Genomic DNA, 17959 nt, shown 5'->3' with positions numbered 1-17959 from the left:
TGTGTGTGTGTTTTGTCGATAGTGTAAGTTAGTTTAAGTTAGATTAAGTAGTGTGTAGGCTTAGAACTTACCACAAATTTCAAATTACACCACTTGCAGGTCTGGAGAAAGTTTTTAAAAACTGGAGTGAATTCTCTGAAATTCTGAAAGTGTTAGGGATAAAATGCAGGGATGAAAGGCTATCCACAAGTTATACATGAACCAAACAGCAGTGTCCAGGAACCCAAAAGCAAGGCAGAAGTTGAAAAAGGAGTTATACTCAATCTATAAAATATTCCATCTGTACAATGAGCAACTAGTATAGGAAACCAAGGAGAAAGCTGAAAATGAAAATAACATTCATGAAGATCGAATTAGAACTTTGAGTTCTGCCAATGACACTGTAATTCTGTCAGAGGTGGTAAAGTATTATGAAGTTGAATATCAATAAAAGTAAAACAAGAGTAACAGAACATAGTCAACTGTAATTATCAGGAAAAGTGACAGTAATAGAAATAAATAAAGTAGCCTCAGTTTGCAGTTGCACTATTACAAGTTTCACTGAATGAACAATTTTGAGAATTCATGCCTAATCTTCAGCTGCACCTTTGTACACATCTGACAGTTACATGTTAATTTTCTAGCTCACACACGTTGTCAACTGAAATACTGGAACTATTGGTAACTTCACCAATGTCCGCAACACCATGTAAGTGAGACTACAATGTTTGGCAAGAGATCCCCTATCTGGATAGAGAAGATCATGAAAATTGTTTCCTAAAGAGAAATTTGTTAACACTGAATGTGAATGTATTTTTTTAGGAAGTCTTCTTGAAGATTTTTGTCTGGAGTGGACTTGTATAATAGTTAAACGCACACGATGTACAGGCCCAAAAAGTATGCATGGTGGACTGCCCAACAGGGTTGGTTGGTTGGTTTGGGGGATTAAAGGGACCAGACTGCAATGGTCATCGGTCCCTTTTTCCAAAAAATTAAAACCACCCAAAGAGAATAAAAACGATCAGCAGGAAAGACGTCAGACAACACAGGGCAAGAAATACTCCTACAGAGATCAGACAAAACAAATTAAAATCACACAGAGTGTGACGGTGGTTGGCCGACCATAGAGATAAAAAGGAAAAGCCAGCCACCGAGAACACATTAAAAACTCAGTGTAAAATCATAGGCCAATGGCCAGAATCAACACAAAAGAACAGAACAAACACTCAGAGTAAACGATAAAAACCCCCTGCCCGAATAAAACGTAAAACTAAGCCAGCCATAACAGGGTCATCAGATAAAAGGGCAGGGAGCGTATCAGGCAGTACAAATGTCTGCCTGACCACAGATAAAAGGGGGCAGGCCAACAAAATGTGGGCCACTGTCAAAGCCGCCCCGCAGCGACATAGAGGAGGGTCCTCCCGGCGCAGTAAATAACTGTGTCAGCCGGGAGTGGCCAATGCGGAGCCAACAAAGGACGACTGAGTCCCTGCGGTTGCCTCGCATGGATGACCGCCACACAGTCGTCATCTCCTTAATGGCACGGAGTTTATTGGGCGTGATCCGATCGCGCCATTCAGCGTCCCAAAGCGCAAAAAAATTTCGGCGGAGGACTGCCCGCAAATCAGTCTCTGGGAGGCCAACATCCAGAGATGGTTAACTTGTGGCCTCTTTCACCAGGCGGTCAACATGTTCATTGCCCGGGATACCGACATGACCGGGGGTCCACACAAAGACCACAGAGCAGCCGCAATGGGCAAGAGTATGCAGGGACTCTTGGATAGCCTCACCAGGCGAGAACGAGGGAAACACTGGTTGAGAGCTCGTAAACCGCTCAGGGAATCGCTACAGATAACGAAGGACTCACCTGAGCAGGAGCGGATATACTCTAGGGCACGAAAGATGGCGACCAGCTCAGCAGTGTAAACGCTGCAGCCATCCTGCAAGGAACATTGTTCGGAATGGTCCCCTAGAGTGAGCGCATACCCGACACGACCAGCAACCATCGAACAGTCAGTGTAAACAATGCCAGAGCCCTGATACGTGGCCAGGATGGAATAAAAGCGGCGGCAGAAGGCCTCTGGAGGGACTGAGTCCTTCGGGCCCTGTGACAAGTCGAAACAAAGGCAAGGGCGAGGAACACACCATGGGGGTGTATGCAAAGTGGCCCGGAAAGGAGGTGGAACAGTGAAAACCTGAAGCCCGGAGAGAAGCTCTTTGACGCGGACCGCGATTGTACAACCAGACCGGGCCCGACGTTCTGGCAGATGGACGACCGATCGCGGGAACAGGAGACGATAGTTTGGATGCCCGGGCAAGCTTAAAACATGGGCAGCATAAGCGGCCAGCAAACGTTGGCGCTGTAACCGCAGGCGAGGGACACCTGCCTCCACTAGTATGCTGTCCACAGGGCTGGTGCGGAAAGCACCAGTGGCAAGCCGTATGCCGCTGTGTAGGATTGGGTCCAGTACCCGCAGCGCAGATGGGGATGCTGAGCCATAAGCCAGGCTCCCATAATCCAGACGAGACTGAATTAACGCCTGGTAGAGCCGTATCAGGGTAGATCGGTCGGTGCCCCAGCGGGTGTGGCTCAAGCATCTCAGAGCATTTAGATGCCGCCAACATGCCTGTTTAAGCTGCCGAATCTGAGGCAGCCAAGTCAACCGGGCATCAAAAACTACACCCAAAAACCTGTGGGTCTCCACCACAGCAAGGAGTTCGTCGGCAAGATAAAGCCGCGGATCAGGATGGACTGTTCGGCACCGGCAGAAATGCATAACGCGGGTCTTGGCAACCGAAAACTGAAAACCATGCGCTACAGCCCAAGACTGCGCCTTGCGGATAGCGGCCTGTAGCTGACGTTCAACAGCTGCAATGCCAGTAGAGCTGTAGTAAAGGCAGAAGTCGTCAGCATACATGGAAGCGGAGACAGAATTTCCCACGGCCGCAGCGAGCCCGTTAATGGCCATTAAAAACAGGCAGACACTTAAAACAGAACCCTGTGGCACACCGTTCTCCTGGATGTGGGAGGAACTATACGAGGCCGTGACTTGCACGCGGAAGGTACGATACGATAGAAAATTGCGGATAAAAATCGGCAGAGGACCCCGAAGACCCCATCCATGAAGCGTAGAAAGGATGTGATGACGCCATGTCGTATCGTACGCCTTCCGCATGTCGAAAAAGACAGCGACCAGGTGCTGATGGCGGGCAAAGGCAGTACGGATGGCTGACTCCAGGCTCACCAGATTGTCGGTGGCGGAGCGGCCTTTACGGAACCCACCCTGAGACGGAGCCAGAAGGCCCCGAGACTCCAGTACCCAATTCAAGCGCCGGCTCACCATCCATTCAAGCAACTTGCAAAGAACGTTGGTGAGGCTAATGGGACGGTAGCTGTCCACCTCCAGAGGGTTCTTTCCAGGTTTCAAAACGGGGATGACAATGCTTTCCCGCCATTGCGACGGAAACTCCCCCTCGACCCAAAGACGGTTGTAAAGATCGAGGAGGCGCCGCTGGCAGTCCACTGAAAGGTGTTGCAGCATCTGACAGTGGATGCCATCTGGCCCAGGAGCAGTATCAGGGCAAGCGGCTAGGGCACTGCGAAATTCCCACTCACTGAATGGAGCATTGTAAGATTCTGGGTGGTGGGTGCGAAACGAAAGGCTCCTACGTTCCATCCGCTCTTTAATGGAGCGGAAGGCCAGTGGGTAATTAGAAGAAGCGGAACTAAGAGCTAAATGCTCTGCCAAGCTGTTGGCAATTTCGCCGGAGTCTGTACAAACTGCTCCATTCAGTGAGAGCGCAGGGACGCTGACAGGGGTCCGATAGCCATAGAGGCGTCGGATCTTGGCCCAGACCTGCGTTGGAGAGACATGGAGGCCAATGGTGGACACATACCGTTCCCAGCACTCCTGCTTGCTTTGGCGGATAAGGCGGCGGGCCCGCGCACGCAGCCGTTTGAAGGTGATGAGGTGTTCAATGCAGGGATGTCACTTGTGACGCTGTAGTGCCCGCCGGCAATCTTTAATCGCTGCAGCGATCTCAGGCGACCACCAAGGCACCGTCCGCCGCCGAGGGGACCCAGAGGAACGGGGAATGGCAGATTCGGCGGCAGTAACGATGCCGGTGGTGACCGATTGAACCACTCATCATTAGAGAGAGGCTCAATAGCGGCAGTGGAGGAGAACAAGTCCCAGTCAGCCTTATTCATAGCCCATCTGCTAGGGCGCCCAGAAGAGTGACGCTGTGGTAGTGACAGAACGATCAGAAAGTGGTCACTACCACACGGGTCGTCATGCACACTCCATTGGACAGACAGTAAGAGGCTAGGGCTACAGACTGAAAGGTCAATGGCGGAGTATGTGCCATGCGCCACACTGAAGTGTGTGAAGGCACATCTCATTTAAAATCGAGAGATCAAGCTGCGACAATAAATGCTCAACGGTGTTGCCTCGACCTGTTGCCACTGACCCAACCCACAGAGGGTTATGGGCGTTGAAGTCGCCCAATAGCAAGAAAGGTGGCGGCAATTGGGCTATCAGCGCAGCCAGGACATGCTGCGAGACATCACCATCCGGTGGAAGGTAACAGCCTGTGGCGTCCACACCCGAACAGCGACAGCCTCTAAAGGTGTTTGGAGAGGGACAGACTCGCTGTGCAGAGTGTGAAGGACATAGAGGCAGACGCCACCAGACACCCTTTCATATGCTGCCCGGTTCTTATAATAACCCCGATACCCACGGAGGGCGGGGGTTCACATTGCTGGAAACCAAGTTTCCTGAAGTGCAATGCAGAAGCAAGGGTGAAGGCTGATAAGTTGGCAGAGCTCAGCTAGATGGTGGAAGAAACCGCTGCAGTTCCACTGGAGGATGGTATTGTCCATTGAGGAGAAAGGCGTGACGGGACTGGGAAGGCAGATTACGCCGCTGGGTCACATGCTGCCTCCGATGGAGCACCCGTGCAAGAGCTATCCATTGCGTCTGAGGGATCAGCGAGATCGAGGTCCTCAGCGGATGCAAGGATCTCCACCTCATCCTCAGACGCAGAGCTTTTAGGTAGCGGTGGAGTAGGTGCCACCGCAGGTGTCTTGGACTTACGGGTCTTCAAAGTCGTTTTCTCTCGCTGTTCCTTTGGTTGCCATTGTTGAGAGGGCTTATTGGAGTCAGTCTCTGGGACCGCAGAGGATCGCGAAGCCCGTCGACCAGCGACATGTGGCTTCTTCAGCCACTGGTTGGTGTCTGCTGTGCCGCTGGTAGGAACCTGGGAAGGGAGTGACCCAAGGGATCCCTTCCGAGCGAGAGAAGCCGAAGAAGACTTACGCTTCTCCAGCTTAGAAGTGGGGACTGGTGTTCCCGGTGGTTTAGTGGGTGCTGCTCCTGAGGTAGATGGTGTGGGAGCAACAGCGAGAGAAGGGGCCCCCATCGTCAAGGGGGCAGGTGAGGTCCTCTGACTCTGAGAACTGACTGTATATCTTGCAGCTGAAGGAGCTGGAGCAGGAGTGACAGTGGAGGCACAAGATGACATCATGCGCACGGGATGTAGCCGTTCAAATTTCCGCTTAGCCTCAGTGTAAGTCAGTCGGTCCAGGGTCTTATATTCCATGATTTTGCGTTCTTTCTGTAAGATACTGCATTCCGGCGAGCAAGGGGAATGAGGCTCTCCACAGTTGACACAGACGGAAGGCGGAGCACATGGAGTATCGGGATGAGATGGGCGTCCACAATCTCGACATGTGAGGCTAGAAGTACAGCGAGAGGACATGTGACCGAACTTCCAGCACTTAAAGCACTGCATCGGGGGAGGGATATAGGGTTTGACGTCACACCGGCAGACCATCACCTTGACCTTCTCTGGTAAGGTATCACCTTCGAAGGCCAAGATGAAGGCACCGGTAGCTACCTGATTGTCCCTCGGACCCCGATGAACACGCCAGACGAAATGTACACCTCGGCGCTCTAAATTGGCGCGCAGCTCGTCATCAGACTGCAAAAGGAGGTCCCTATGGAAAATAACACCCTGGACCATATTTAAACTCTTATGTGGGGTGATGGTAACGTGAACATCCCCCAACTTGTCACAAGCAAGTAACCTGCGTGACTGGGCAGAGGATGCCGTTTTTATCAAAACTGACCCAGAGCGCATTTTGGACAATCCCTCCACCTCCCCAAACTTGTCCTCTAAATGCTCTACAAAGAACGGAGGCTTCACGGATAGAAACGAGTCACCACCAGCTCTGGTACAGACGAGATACCTGGGCGAATACACGTCACTGTCATTCATTGACTTTCGTTCCTCCCATGGTGTGCCCAGGGATGGGAACGATTTGGGGTCATAAACGTTAGCTTTAAAATGAGCCCTCGAACGCTTAGAGACTGCTGGTGGCTGGCCGCCAGCGAGAGATGATGTACCACGCTTCATTGCGGGTCATCTGCCCTGATGCCACCTACTCCGACCAAGGGTCCTCCCCATGGGCGCAGTTAAAAGCAACACTGCAGAGTGCAGTGTGGTAATCGCACCCAGGGACGTATCCTCGCCCAAGATATGGAAAACGAGCGGGACACCATTGCAACGACGAAAAAGACGGCTAAAGGTCTCAATGCACGACGGATACAGTGCACCATGTAAGGCACCCTTCCCCAATTGGCTCGCTCTTCGGAATAATTTAGAAAGATGGAGGTCAAACCCGAGAGGGGACCATCACAAAAGGCCGAAACATTTGAGACTCCTTTTAGTTACCTCTTACGACAGGCAGGAATACCGCGGGCCTATTCTAACCCCCGAACCCACAGGGGGGTGCCCAACAGGGGGAAAAGTTTATTGGTAAATAAAATTATTATTTTGCAATTTTTCCTTGTTCCACTGTGGAGTTACAGCTGGGCTTGGGCCTATGTGCCAACAGATGTCACCTATCCATGATCAGTCCACGAGACTAGTATTATAATAGTAAGTACTGCTGATGAGCTGTCTAAAGCATCACTGATGGGGGCACACTTGCAAAGTAGGCTCCAGTGGAAAAACAGAGGTTCTGTGAATGGTCATGTACAGGATGGACTAGCATGAAGAGCTGCATCAAACCAGTTTTCAGATTGAAAACCTAAGAAATTACATGAAAAGACTGAAGTCATCTACTGAGCCACTATGTAACATTACTGTCACTGAAACACAGGATCGCTGGCAGAAACAAACTAAAACAAAATTCAACACGCTAGGCAAAGACTTCATAAAATAACTGCAGGATTTTTATGTATACATAGATCACTGGAACAACAAAGCACTCTGACTGATTGAACAAAAGGTGCAGATTATTCCAAGTTTCAAGAAGGGTTGATGGACTTGCAGACATCACTACAGACCTATCTTATTGATGTCAGCCTGATGTCCAATTATGAAATGTATTTTGTGTTCGCATATTGTGACTATTCTGGTGACTGGAAATCTCTAATAATGAACATCGATTTTGCAAAAAGTTCATCAATATGACCCAGAAGACAACGGATAACAGCTCTTGGTTAATAGCATGTTCCACAGTGTTGCCTAGTGAACACAATACAGGATTACAGAATATCAAAGTGGCCTGAGGACTTCTTAGCAAATGGAGCTTAGTATGCAGGTTTTCACTGCAAGAAATTTTCAGATGCAAAAGTGGCTTAAAGGCTACAAGGCTACAATATGAGTGTTGCAGTGCTACTGCTACTCACAATTTACTTAAATGACATGAAGGATTATGTCTGAAACTTCACAATGCTGTTTGTGAGTGATATGCATATATATATGTTACCATAATGCCCACAAAATGCAGCAAGATCTTCAGAACATTAACACTTGGTCCAGGACTGAAAGTGACCCAACACTTTGGTAAATGTATTGTTTTGTGAAAAAAAGATAGGAATGCCCTTAATGTTTCACTCACACAGTTGGCAATCTTCAGAAACAATGATAATCACTCAATTTCTATGAACATGCATGTTGAGTGAAGTGAAATGGAATGCCCACATGAAACTAATTGTAGGAGAAGGAGATGCCAAACAGAGTCACCAAAAAGGACCTACTTGCCAGTCTGATAACCTCTGTAAGTAAGATTAATAGGTGAGAGAGAAACTCAAATAAACAGAGAGACGTTTCAAACAAGTTGTGTGTAGAATGCCTAGGCCATCATCAAAAGATGTTCATTCAACTCCAATGGCTGATGATGCAAGAGAGACATGGGCAACATACAGAGTTAACTGTAGAAATTCAGAGAGTGTATCTTCTGTGCAAAGAGTCAAGCATGATATGTGGGTGGTCCAAGTTTTAATTACCACCTCAAAAATGAAGTTATGTAATTACTTTCTTTTCATTTGCAGGTACATTTCTGTAATACCGATACGAATCCTAGTGCACCACTAAAAAATCTGAAACAAAGTGTCACAGTCCACTGATGAAGCAGAGGTGGGCTGTGCCACTTCCTTGTAGGCTCCTCTAGCAACATGTTACGGTATTCTGTCACAAGGATTTCAAGTGTACCAGGACTGAAGACAAAGATGTCACAGAAAAAAGGAAAATTCAGTCAAGTAAACTAATAAATTATGAGACAGAACTGTTGGCCATAATGTCCAGTATTGCCAATAGGCATATAAAAGTGATACACTTCCAAACTTTTAGAAAGAATAGTTCTTTCCTCAGGAACAAAATTAAAAGCTATTAAAAAGCAATCATCTTACCTGCCAATTCGTTCTAACCCTTTCTCGGTGTCCATTAATCTTACTGTTGTGGACAAAGCCAAAGGTGATTCATTTTTTGTCGGTGTTCCTGCAGAACTGGACACAGATCGAGGTGGTGTCTTCCACTTCTTACGAAAAATTTTTGCTTCTTCCTGAGGCATCGGTCCAGCATAGGCATGTATATCAACAGTTGGATTGACTACATGCTGTACAAGAGCCTTCAAATGAAAACAACATGTTAGTTGGTATAGCCTCTAAAAGCTACACAGTCCTGAACGTAAAAAATCAAAATAAAATATTTATGTGGAAATTACTGGAGGCCGAGATGGGCTGAAAGGCTCCCCAACAGTGGGTGGCAGCGAGTTATCTTCAGACCGCAACACTGGGACATAGAACTGTTCCTCCAAAAGATTTCTTATAGTCTTGACATCTGTTGCATTTGAAGATGGGGCCCTGCTGCATATCATCTGAAATTGAGAAATTGAAAAAGTTGAACATTGCAAAAGTGCTGTAATATCCGTATGCAGCAGAAGGGAAAAAAATTAAAACCAGGCTATCCACACAATGAAAGAGAGAAAATGAGAGAGAGAGAGAGAGAGAGAGAGAGAGAGAGAGAGAGAGAGAGAGCACTATGCAGACCACTGTAAATGAAGTGCATGGCAGAGGATACTTCTCACTGTACCACTTATTACAGTTTCTTCCTATTCCATTCACATATTGAGCACTACAAGAATGATTGCACTATAATTAGTTTAAACTTGTCTTTATGACTCCTGTGGGAATTATAGGTAGGGAGCCTTAACCTTAACTAAGATTCCTCGCAGTTGTTTATTGAAAATTTGTAAGTAGACTTTCATGGGATGGTTTGTATCTACCTAAAAGCTTTCACCAGTTCAGGTTTTTCAGCATTCACTTGATACCCTCCAATGGGTCAAACAAACGTGTGACCATTTGTGTTGCCTTTCTTTGTATATCTTCAACATCCCCTGTTTGTCCTATTTGGTATGAATCCCACATACTTTAGCAATAGCTTAGGATGGGTTGTGCAAGTGTTTTGTAAACAGTCTTTCGTATTTTTGCCACTATCCTAACAATGAACTGAAGACTGTCACCTGCTTTATTAATGACAACACTTATATTATTGTCCCATTAGATATCCCTAAAAAATTGTTTCACCCAGTCATTTGTTTGAGTTTACCAATTCCAGTTGTGACTCACTGAAGTTTTAGTCATAGGAGACTACTAACCTGCATTTTGTAAAGTGCACAAGTTTGTACATCTAACATTTAAAGAAAGTTATCAAAATTTGCAATGATTTGAAAGCATATCTACATCTGACAATATTTGCATAGCCTTTTTTTTCCATGGACTATACTTCATTAGACATAACTGCCAAGTTTGATTCCATTGGAACAGTTATTCACAGTGGCTGTAGTAAATCTGAAAAAAGGACAAAGGGATTCAGCAATCAGTCACAAATCCACTCTGTATATTTATTGCAGATGTAAATTTCAACTGTTGAACAGCTGTCTTCAATGCATTTAAACTGAGCTGTTGACCACATGTTGTCTTTCAAAGAATAGCCTCAGTTAGAATCTGTCGAAGTATATAGTAAAGTCGTATAACAACACATGTGGTAAAAACCTGTCTATATGATTCAATTTAAATGCACTGAAGGTAGCTATTCAATAGCTGAAATCTAGATCTGCGATAAAAATACAGAGTGGATTTGAGAGTAATTAAGAATCCCCTTTTCCTATTGTCATCTGCAGAAAGTCTGGGGTTGGTACTAATATTGTCTACCAGGTCACTAATATACAACATGAACAACAAAGGACCAAACACACTTTCTTGTGACATGCTTGAAGTTAGTTCCACATCTGTGAATGACTTCCCATCCCAGACAACTTGCTGAATATTTCCTATTAAGAAATCTTTAATGCAGTCCAAATTTTGCTTGATACTCCACATCTACATCTACATCTACATCTATACTCCGCGAGCCACCTTACGGTGTGTGGCGGAGGGTACTTATTGTACCACTATCTGATCCCCCCTTCCCTGTTCCATTCACGAATTGTGCGTGGGAAGAACGACTGCTTGTAAGTCTCCGTATTTGCTCTAATTTCTCGGATCTTTTCGTTGTGATCATTACGCGAGATATATGTGGGCGGTAGTAATATGTTGCCCATCTCTTCCCGGAATGTGCTCTCTCGTAATTTCGATAATAAACCTCTCCGTATTGCGTAACACCTTTCTTGAAGTGTCCGCCACTGGAGCTTGTTCAGCATCTCCGTAACGCTCTCGCGCTGACTAAATGTCCCCATGACGAATCGCGCTGCTTTTCGCTGGATCATGTCTATCTCTTCTATTAATCCAACCTGGTAAGGGTCCCATACTGATGAGCAATACTCAAGAATCGGACGAACAAGCGTTTTGTAAGCTACTTCTTTCGTCGATGAGTCACATTTTCTTAGAATTCTTCCTATGAATCTCAACCTGGCACCTGCTTTTCCCACTATTTGTTTTATGTGATCATTCCACTTCAGATCGCTCCGGATAGTAACTCCTAAGTATTTTACGGTCGTTACCGCTTCCAATGATTTACCACCTATGGCATAATCGTACTGGAATGGATTTCTGCCCCTATGTATGCGCATTATATTACATTTATCTACGTTTAGGGAAAGCTGCCAGCTGTCGCACCATTCATTAATCCTCTGCAGGTCTTCCTGGAGTACGTACGAGTCTTCTGATGTTGCTACTTTCTGGTAGACAACCGTGTCATCTGCAAATAGCCTCACGGAGCTACCGATGTTGTCAACTAAGTCATTTATGTATATTGTAAACAATAAAGGTCCTATCACGCTTCCTTGCGGTACTCCCGAAATTACCTCTACATCTGCAGATTTTGAACCGTTAAGAATGACATGTTGTGTTCTTTCTTCTAGGAAATCCTGAATCCAATCACAAACCTGGTCCGATATTCCGTAAGCTCGTATTTTTTTTCACTAAACGTAAGTGCGGAACCATATCAAATGCCTTCCTGAAGTCCAGGAATACGGCATCAATCTGCTCGCCAGTGTCTACGGCACTGTGAATTTCTTGGGCAAATAGGGCGAGCTGAGTTTCACATGATCTCTGTTTGCGGAATCCATGTTGGTTATGATGAAGGAGATTTTTATTATCTAAGAACGTCATAATACGAGAACACAAAACATGTTCCATTATTCTACAACAGATTGACGTAAGCGAAATAGGCCTATAATTATTCGCATCTGATTTATGACCCTTCTTGAAAATGGGAACGACCTGCGCTTTCTTCCAGTCGCTAGGTACTTTACGTTCTTCCAGAGATCTACGATAAATTGCTGATAGAAAGGGGGCAAGTTCTTTAGCATAATCACTGTAGAATCTTAAGGGTATCTCGTCTGGTCCGGATGCTTTTCCGCTACTAAGTGATAGCAGTTGTTTTTCAATTCCGATATCGTTTATTTCAATATTTTCCATTTTGGCGTCCATGCGACGGCTGAAGTCAGGGACCGTGTTACGATTTTCCGCAGTGAAACAGTTTCGGAACACTGAATTCAGTATTTCTGCCTTTCTTCGGTCGTCCTCTGTTTCGGTGCCATCGTGGTCAACGAGTGACTGAATAGGGGATTTAGATCCGCTTACCGATTTTACATATGACCAAAACTTTTTAGGGTTCTTGTTTAGATTGTTTGCCAATGTTTTATGTTCGAATTCGTTGAATGCTTCTCTCATTGCTCTCTTTACGCTCTTTTTCGCTTCGTTCAGCTTTTCCTTATCAGCTATGATTCGACTACTCTTAAACCTATGATGAAGCTTTCTTTGTTTCCGTAGTACCTTTCGTACATGATTGTTATACCACGGTGGATCTTTCCCCTCGCTTTGGACCTTAGTCGGTACGAACTTATCTAAGGCGTACTGGACGATGTTTCTGAATTTTTTCTGAATTTTTTCCATTTTTGTTCCACATCCTCTTCCTCAGAAATGAACGTTTGATGGTGGTCACTCAGATATTCTGCGATTTGTGCCCTATCACTCTTGTTAAGCAAATATATTTTCCTTCCTTTCTTGGCATTTCTTATTACACTTGTAGTCATTGATGCAACCACTGACTTATGATCACTGATACCCTCTTCTACATTCACGGAGTCGAAAAGTTCCGGTCTATTTGTTGCTATGAGGTCTAAAACGTTAGCTTCACGAGTTGGTTCTCTAACTATCTGCTCGAAGTAATTCTCGGACAAGGCAGTCAGGATAATGTCACAAGAGTCTCTGTCCCTGGCTCCAGTTCTGATTGTGTGACTATCCCATTCTATACCTGGTAGATTGAAGTCTCCCCCTATTACAATAGTATGATCACGAAACTTCTTCACGACGTTCTGCAGGTTCTCTCTGAGGCGCTCAACTACTACGGTTGCTGATGCAGGTGGTCTATAGAAGCATCCGACTATCATATCTGACCCACCTTTGATACTTAACTTAACCCAGATTATTTCACATTCGCATTATATTTTCATTAATAAGTGATGTGTGATACTAAAAAGGAAGTCAAGAAATAAGGCATCTACCATGCAACCCTAATCCATGGTTTTCAAGATGCCATGAGAGAAAAGCTTGAGTTACATTTGTAAAACAATATTTTCACAATCTATACTGGTTTCATGGAGGATTGGTTGGTTGGTTTGGGGTATAAAGGGACCAAACTACAGGGTCATCAGTCCCTTTTTTCTGACACAAGCAAGGCTCAAGGTACACAAACACCCAACACCACACCTAAAAATAAAACGAATGGAATGAACAAAAAACGAGGAAAACACACCACAAGGAAATGTAGAAGAAGATATTAAAACCATAGAGAAGATGGTCTGGACTGACTGATCACAATAATAAAACAGGATGAGCCAGCCACTCTGCAACACATAAAAATGTCCATGCCAAAGATAGAAGGCGAGATGAACATATGTAGGGAAAATATGACCACCAAGACAAACAAATGCAAATAAAGTGCAACAGAGTTAAAACGGGAGGCGGTTGGCAACCTCAGAGAGGAGGCTAAATGCCCACCCTTAGATGGTACGATAAAAACCCCACCCACGAATAAAATGTGAAACTAAATCTGCTGTTGAGACATTGTCGCCCAACACCGAAGGCAGGGAGGTTAATAGTCTGCTGCAGAAGAGCTGAAAGTGGGCAATCCAGCAAGATGTGGACAACAGTCATATGTGAACCACAGTGACGCCAAGGTGGGTCCTTGCGACTGAGGAGGTAGCCATGTGTTAGCCACGTATGGCTAATGCACAGCCGGCAGAGACCCATAGAGTCCTTGAGAAAGGCCTGCATGGAGGTCTTACAAACATTCGTAGTCTCCTTAAGGGCACGCAGTTTGTTGTGTGTACTGAGATTACGCCATTCTGTCTCCCAAAGCTGAAAAACCTTGTGGTGTAATAATGATCGCAGGTCATTACAGGGATGCCGATCTCCAGAAGAGGTTTCTGTGTAGCCTGTCAGCAAGTTCATTTCCTGGGATTCCAAAGTGGCCTGGGGTACACACAAACACCATGAAATGACTGGACCGTTCCAGGGCATAGATGGACTTCTGGATGGTCGCTACCAAAGGATGGCAGGGGTTGTACTGGTTGATATCTCGTAGGCTGCTCAAGGATTCAGTACAGATGAGAAACGACTCGCCAGGGCATGAGCGGATGCACCCAAGAGCACGAGAAACGGCTGCCAGCTCTACAGTGAAAACACTACAGCCATGTGGCAAGGAGTGTTGTTCAATATGTCCTCCATGAACATACGCAAAGCCAACGTGACCATCAGCCATCAAGCAGTTAGTGTAAACTACTTCATGGTCCCGGTACATGTCAAGAATTGAGAGGAAGTGACAGCGGAGAGCACCAGAGTTAACCGAGTCCTTAGGACCATGTGAAAGGTCCAGGCGAAGCTTCGGCCCATGTGTACACCATGGAGGTTTACATGAATGGACCTCAAGTATAGGTGGTAAAGGCGAGGACTCCACTTCAGACAGAAGAGATCGGACGCGAAGCGCAATCGTAAGCCCTGACCTGGCCCTCCGGTGCAGGAGATAAACCGCCTTGGTTGGGAAAAGGAGACGGTAATGGATGCTCAGGAAAACTATGAATATGTGCAACATAACTAGCGAGCAGTTGTGCATGCCTAACCTTCAATGCAGGGACTCCGGCCTCCACCAGGACACTGGTCACTGGACTCGTCCTAAAATCTCCTGTTACCATTCAAACACCACAGTGGTGCAGTGGGTCAAGTAAACACAATGCTGAGGGCGCCACTGAACTATAAGCCAGACTCTCATAGTCAAGATGGGATGCAACAAAGGCTCTGTAGAGCTGCATCCCACTTGGTGTTTCTCAGGCAGCGGAGGGCACTGAGGTGCTGACAGCTCTTCCGCTTCAGCTGACTAAGATGAGGAAGCCATGTCAACCAGGCATTGAAAACCAGTCCTAAGAATTGTTATGTCTCCACTACCGTGAGTGGATTGTCATTAAGTTAAAGTTCTGGTTCCAGGTGAATGGTATGTTGCCAACAGAAGTACATGACACACGACTTTGCAGCTGAAAACTGTAAGCCATGGGTTACAGCCCATGACTGCGCCTTGTAGATGGCTCCCTGTAGGCACCACTCGGCAATACCAGTACTGGCGGGGCAGTACAAAATGCAGAAGTTGTCTGCATAGAGAGAAGGTGAGACCAATAGCCTGACAGCTGCTGCTAGACCATTAATGGCCACTAAAAATAGAGATACACTCAATACAGAGCTCTGTGGGGCCCCATACTCCTGGATATATGGGAACTGTGGGAGGCACCAACTTTGAAAGTACAGAGCGATAGGAAATTCTGGATAAAAATCTGGAGTGGGCCCTGGAATCCCCACTCATATAATGTGGCAAGAATATGATGTCGCAAGGTCGTGTTGTAAGCTGTTTGTAAATCAAAAAAGATGGCAACAGGCAACAAGGTGTTGGCATCTGGAAAATGCTGTTCAGATGGCAGACTCAAGGGACATTATCAGCAGTAGAGCCCTGGCACGGAGCCAGTAGGCCACGTGACTCCAAGACGCAACCCAACTGCCGACACACCATACATTTCAACAGCTTACAAAGAACACTGGTGAGGCTGATGGGCTGATAGTTATCCACATCAAGCGGGTTTCTGCCGTATTTTGCCATGTTTGATCATCTGACTGTGGATCCAATCTGGCCAAGGCACCGTGTCTGGGCAGTGTGCAAGGACGCTGAGGAGCTCCCACTCTGTAAAGGGAGCATTATACAGTTTGCTGCGACATTCAGTGAATGAGAGGGCTTTCCTTTCCATCCACTATTTGAGGGTGCTAAATGCTGGGGGATAATTCTCTGACGTGGAGGCTCGGGCATAGTTCTCAGCAAAGTGCTCTGCAATTGTTATTGCGTCGGTAGATAACACGTCATTGATGTTAATGCCAGTAACACCTTTCGGGGTCTGGTACCCACAAACATGTCTGATCTTCGTCCAGACTTGGGAAGGTGACATATGGCACCCAATGGTCGAGACATACCTCCTGTTTCCGTCTTTCTTTCTGACTTAAGCTGGGGGCACCCTAAAGAACATGGGATTGTGTTTTCCACTGCAGAAATGATCGTTCTAGTGACCTGCTCAACTACCACAATGATGGTACCATGTGGGGGAGATTCAACACCTAGGTGAAAGCATCCCAGTCTGCCTTGTTTAAAGCCCATCTTGGTAGACACCCAGGGGAATAGCACTGGGGAGTTACAGGAAGAGCGGAAAGTGGTCACTATGACGAAGTCATTGTGGGCTCTCCAGTGGACAGATGGGAGAAGTCCTGGGCTGTAGAGGGATAAATCAATGGCCGAGTACATCCCATGAGCCACACTGAAATGTGTCGGGGCCCCAGTATTCAAGCGCCACAGGCTGAGCTGAGACAGGAAAGTTTTGACATCTCTACCTTGGCCAGTAAGCACAGTGCCACCACACAAGGGGTTATGGACATTAAAATCTCCGAAAAGTAGGAAAGGTTTAGGGAGTTGATGAATCAGTGCAGTCAATGCATTCAGGGTATTGCACCATCTGGAGGAAGATATACGAAGTGGAATCCAAAACTTTCGGGACTGGTGCTGCAATCTGGAAAGTAGGAGTAGTAGATCTTTGCACCCCTAGATGGCAAGAGCTGTATATCTGATGAATTAAAACAGAACAGCATGTGTGTATCAAATTCTGTGCGAATCTCGATAAAAGGGCTACAGAGACTATTGCAATGATTCAAAAAATGTTTGGGGGACACAGCATGAGCCGTAAACTTGTGTTTGAGTGCATGGTCGGTTCAGGGCCAGTCGTACAGATGTCGAAGATGATGCTTACACTGGAAGGCCCGTAGCCGCACAACGCCAACATTGTTGCCCAACTTCAACAAATGTTCGTGCGTATCGACGTCGAACCATTCAAGACCTTGCGGATGAAGTGGGTATTGGTTTTGGGACATGTCAACAAATGTTGACTGATGAATTGGCCATGCATCGTGTCGCCGCAAAATTTGTGCCAAGGATCTTGACTGCCGATCAAAAGGCACAGCATGTTGAAGTGTGCATGGACCTTCGTCTGACCGTTGGAAGCCGGCCGGAGTGGCTGTGCGGTTCTAGGCGCTACAGTATAGAGCCAAGCAACCGCTACGGTCACAGGTTCGAATCCTGCCTCGGGCATGAATGTGTGTGATGTCCTTAGGTTAGTTAGGTTTAATTAGTTCTAAGTTCTAGGCGACTGATGACCTCAGAAGTTAAGTCGCATAGTGCTCAGAGCCATTTGAACCATTTAGACCATTGGATTTACAGTTATGATTGAGAGCCAAAGCAACAGTCATCCCAGTGGAAGAGCCTGGGCTCTCAAGACCCAAAAAAGCAAGACAGGTGAAGAGCAAAGTGAAGAGTGTGATCATCGTTTTCTTTGATACCAAGGGAACTGTGCACAAAGAATTCGTCCCAACCAAGCAGTGAATATCACACACTACTGTGATATTTTGCAACGGCTCTGTGAAAACATGCAGTGACCACGGCCCGAACTCTGGCGTCAAGGGAACTGGCTGCTGCATCACGACAACACACCCTGTCACACATCCTAGCTCACCAGGAACTTTTTGGCAAAAAACAACATGGTGGTTGTACCATACAGCGCGTACTTGCCAGATTTGGCACCTTGTAACTTCACACTATCCCTAAAACT

At 46.3% G+C, this 17959-nt stretch overlaps 1 protein-coding gene across 2 annotated transcripts in view; it reads right to left on the bottom strand.

The window, feature by feature from the left end:
- Positions 1-17959, bottom strand: part of LOC126199375 (ankyrin repeat and LEM domain-containing protein 2) — a 151941-nt gene that overhangs the window by 98175 nt on the left and 35807 nt on the right. For both annotated transcript variants that reach the window (XM_049936286.1, XM_049936287.1), the window contains exons 5-6: positions 8993-9145; positions 8679-8896 (exon numbers count right to left, since the gene is read on the bottom strand). In XM_049936286.1, the coding sequence (XP_049792243.1) occupies positions 8679-8896; positions 8993-9145 (371 nt within the window). The remainder of the gene's footprint in view (positions 1-8678; positions 8897-8992; positions 9146-17959) is intronic.

This window comes from Schistocerca nitens, chromosome 8 (genome assembly GCF_023898315.1).
Source record: "Schistocerca nitens isolate TAMUIC-IGC-003100 chromosome 8, iqSchNite1.1, whole genome shotgun sequence".
NCBI classification, from domain to species: domain Eukaryota; kingdom Metazoa; phylum Arthropoda; class Insecta; order Orthoptera; family Acrididae; genus Schistocerca; species Schistocerca nitens.
Note: the sequence above shows the minus strand (reverse complement) of the source record. Positions and strands in the feature narration are given on the sequence as shown.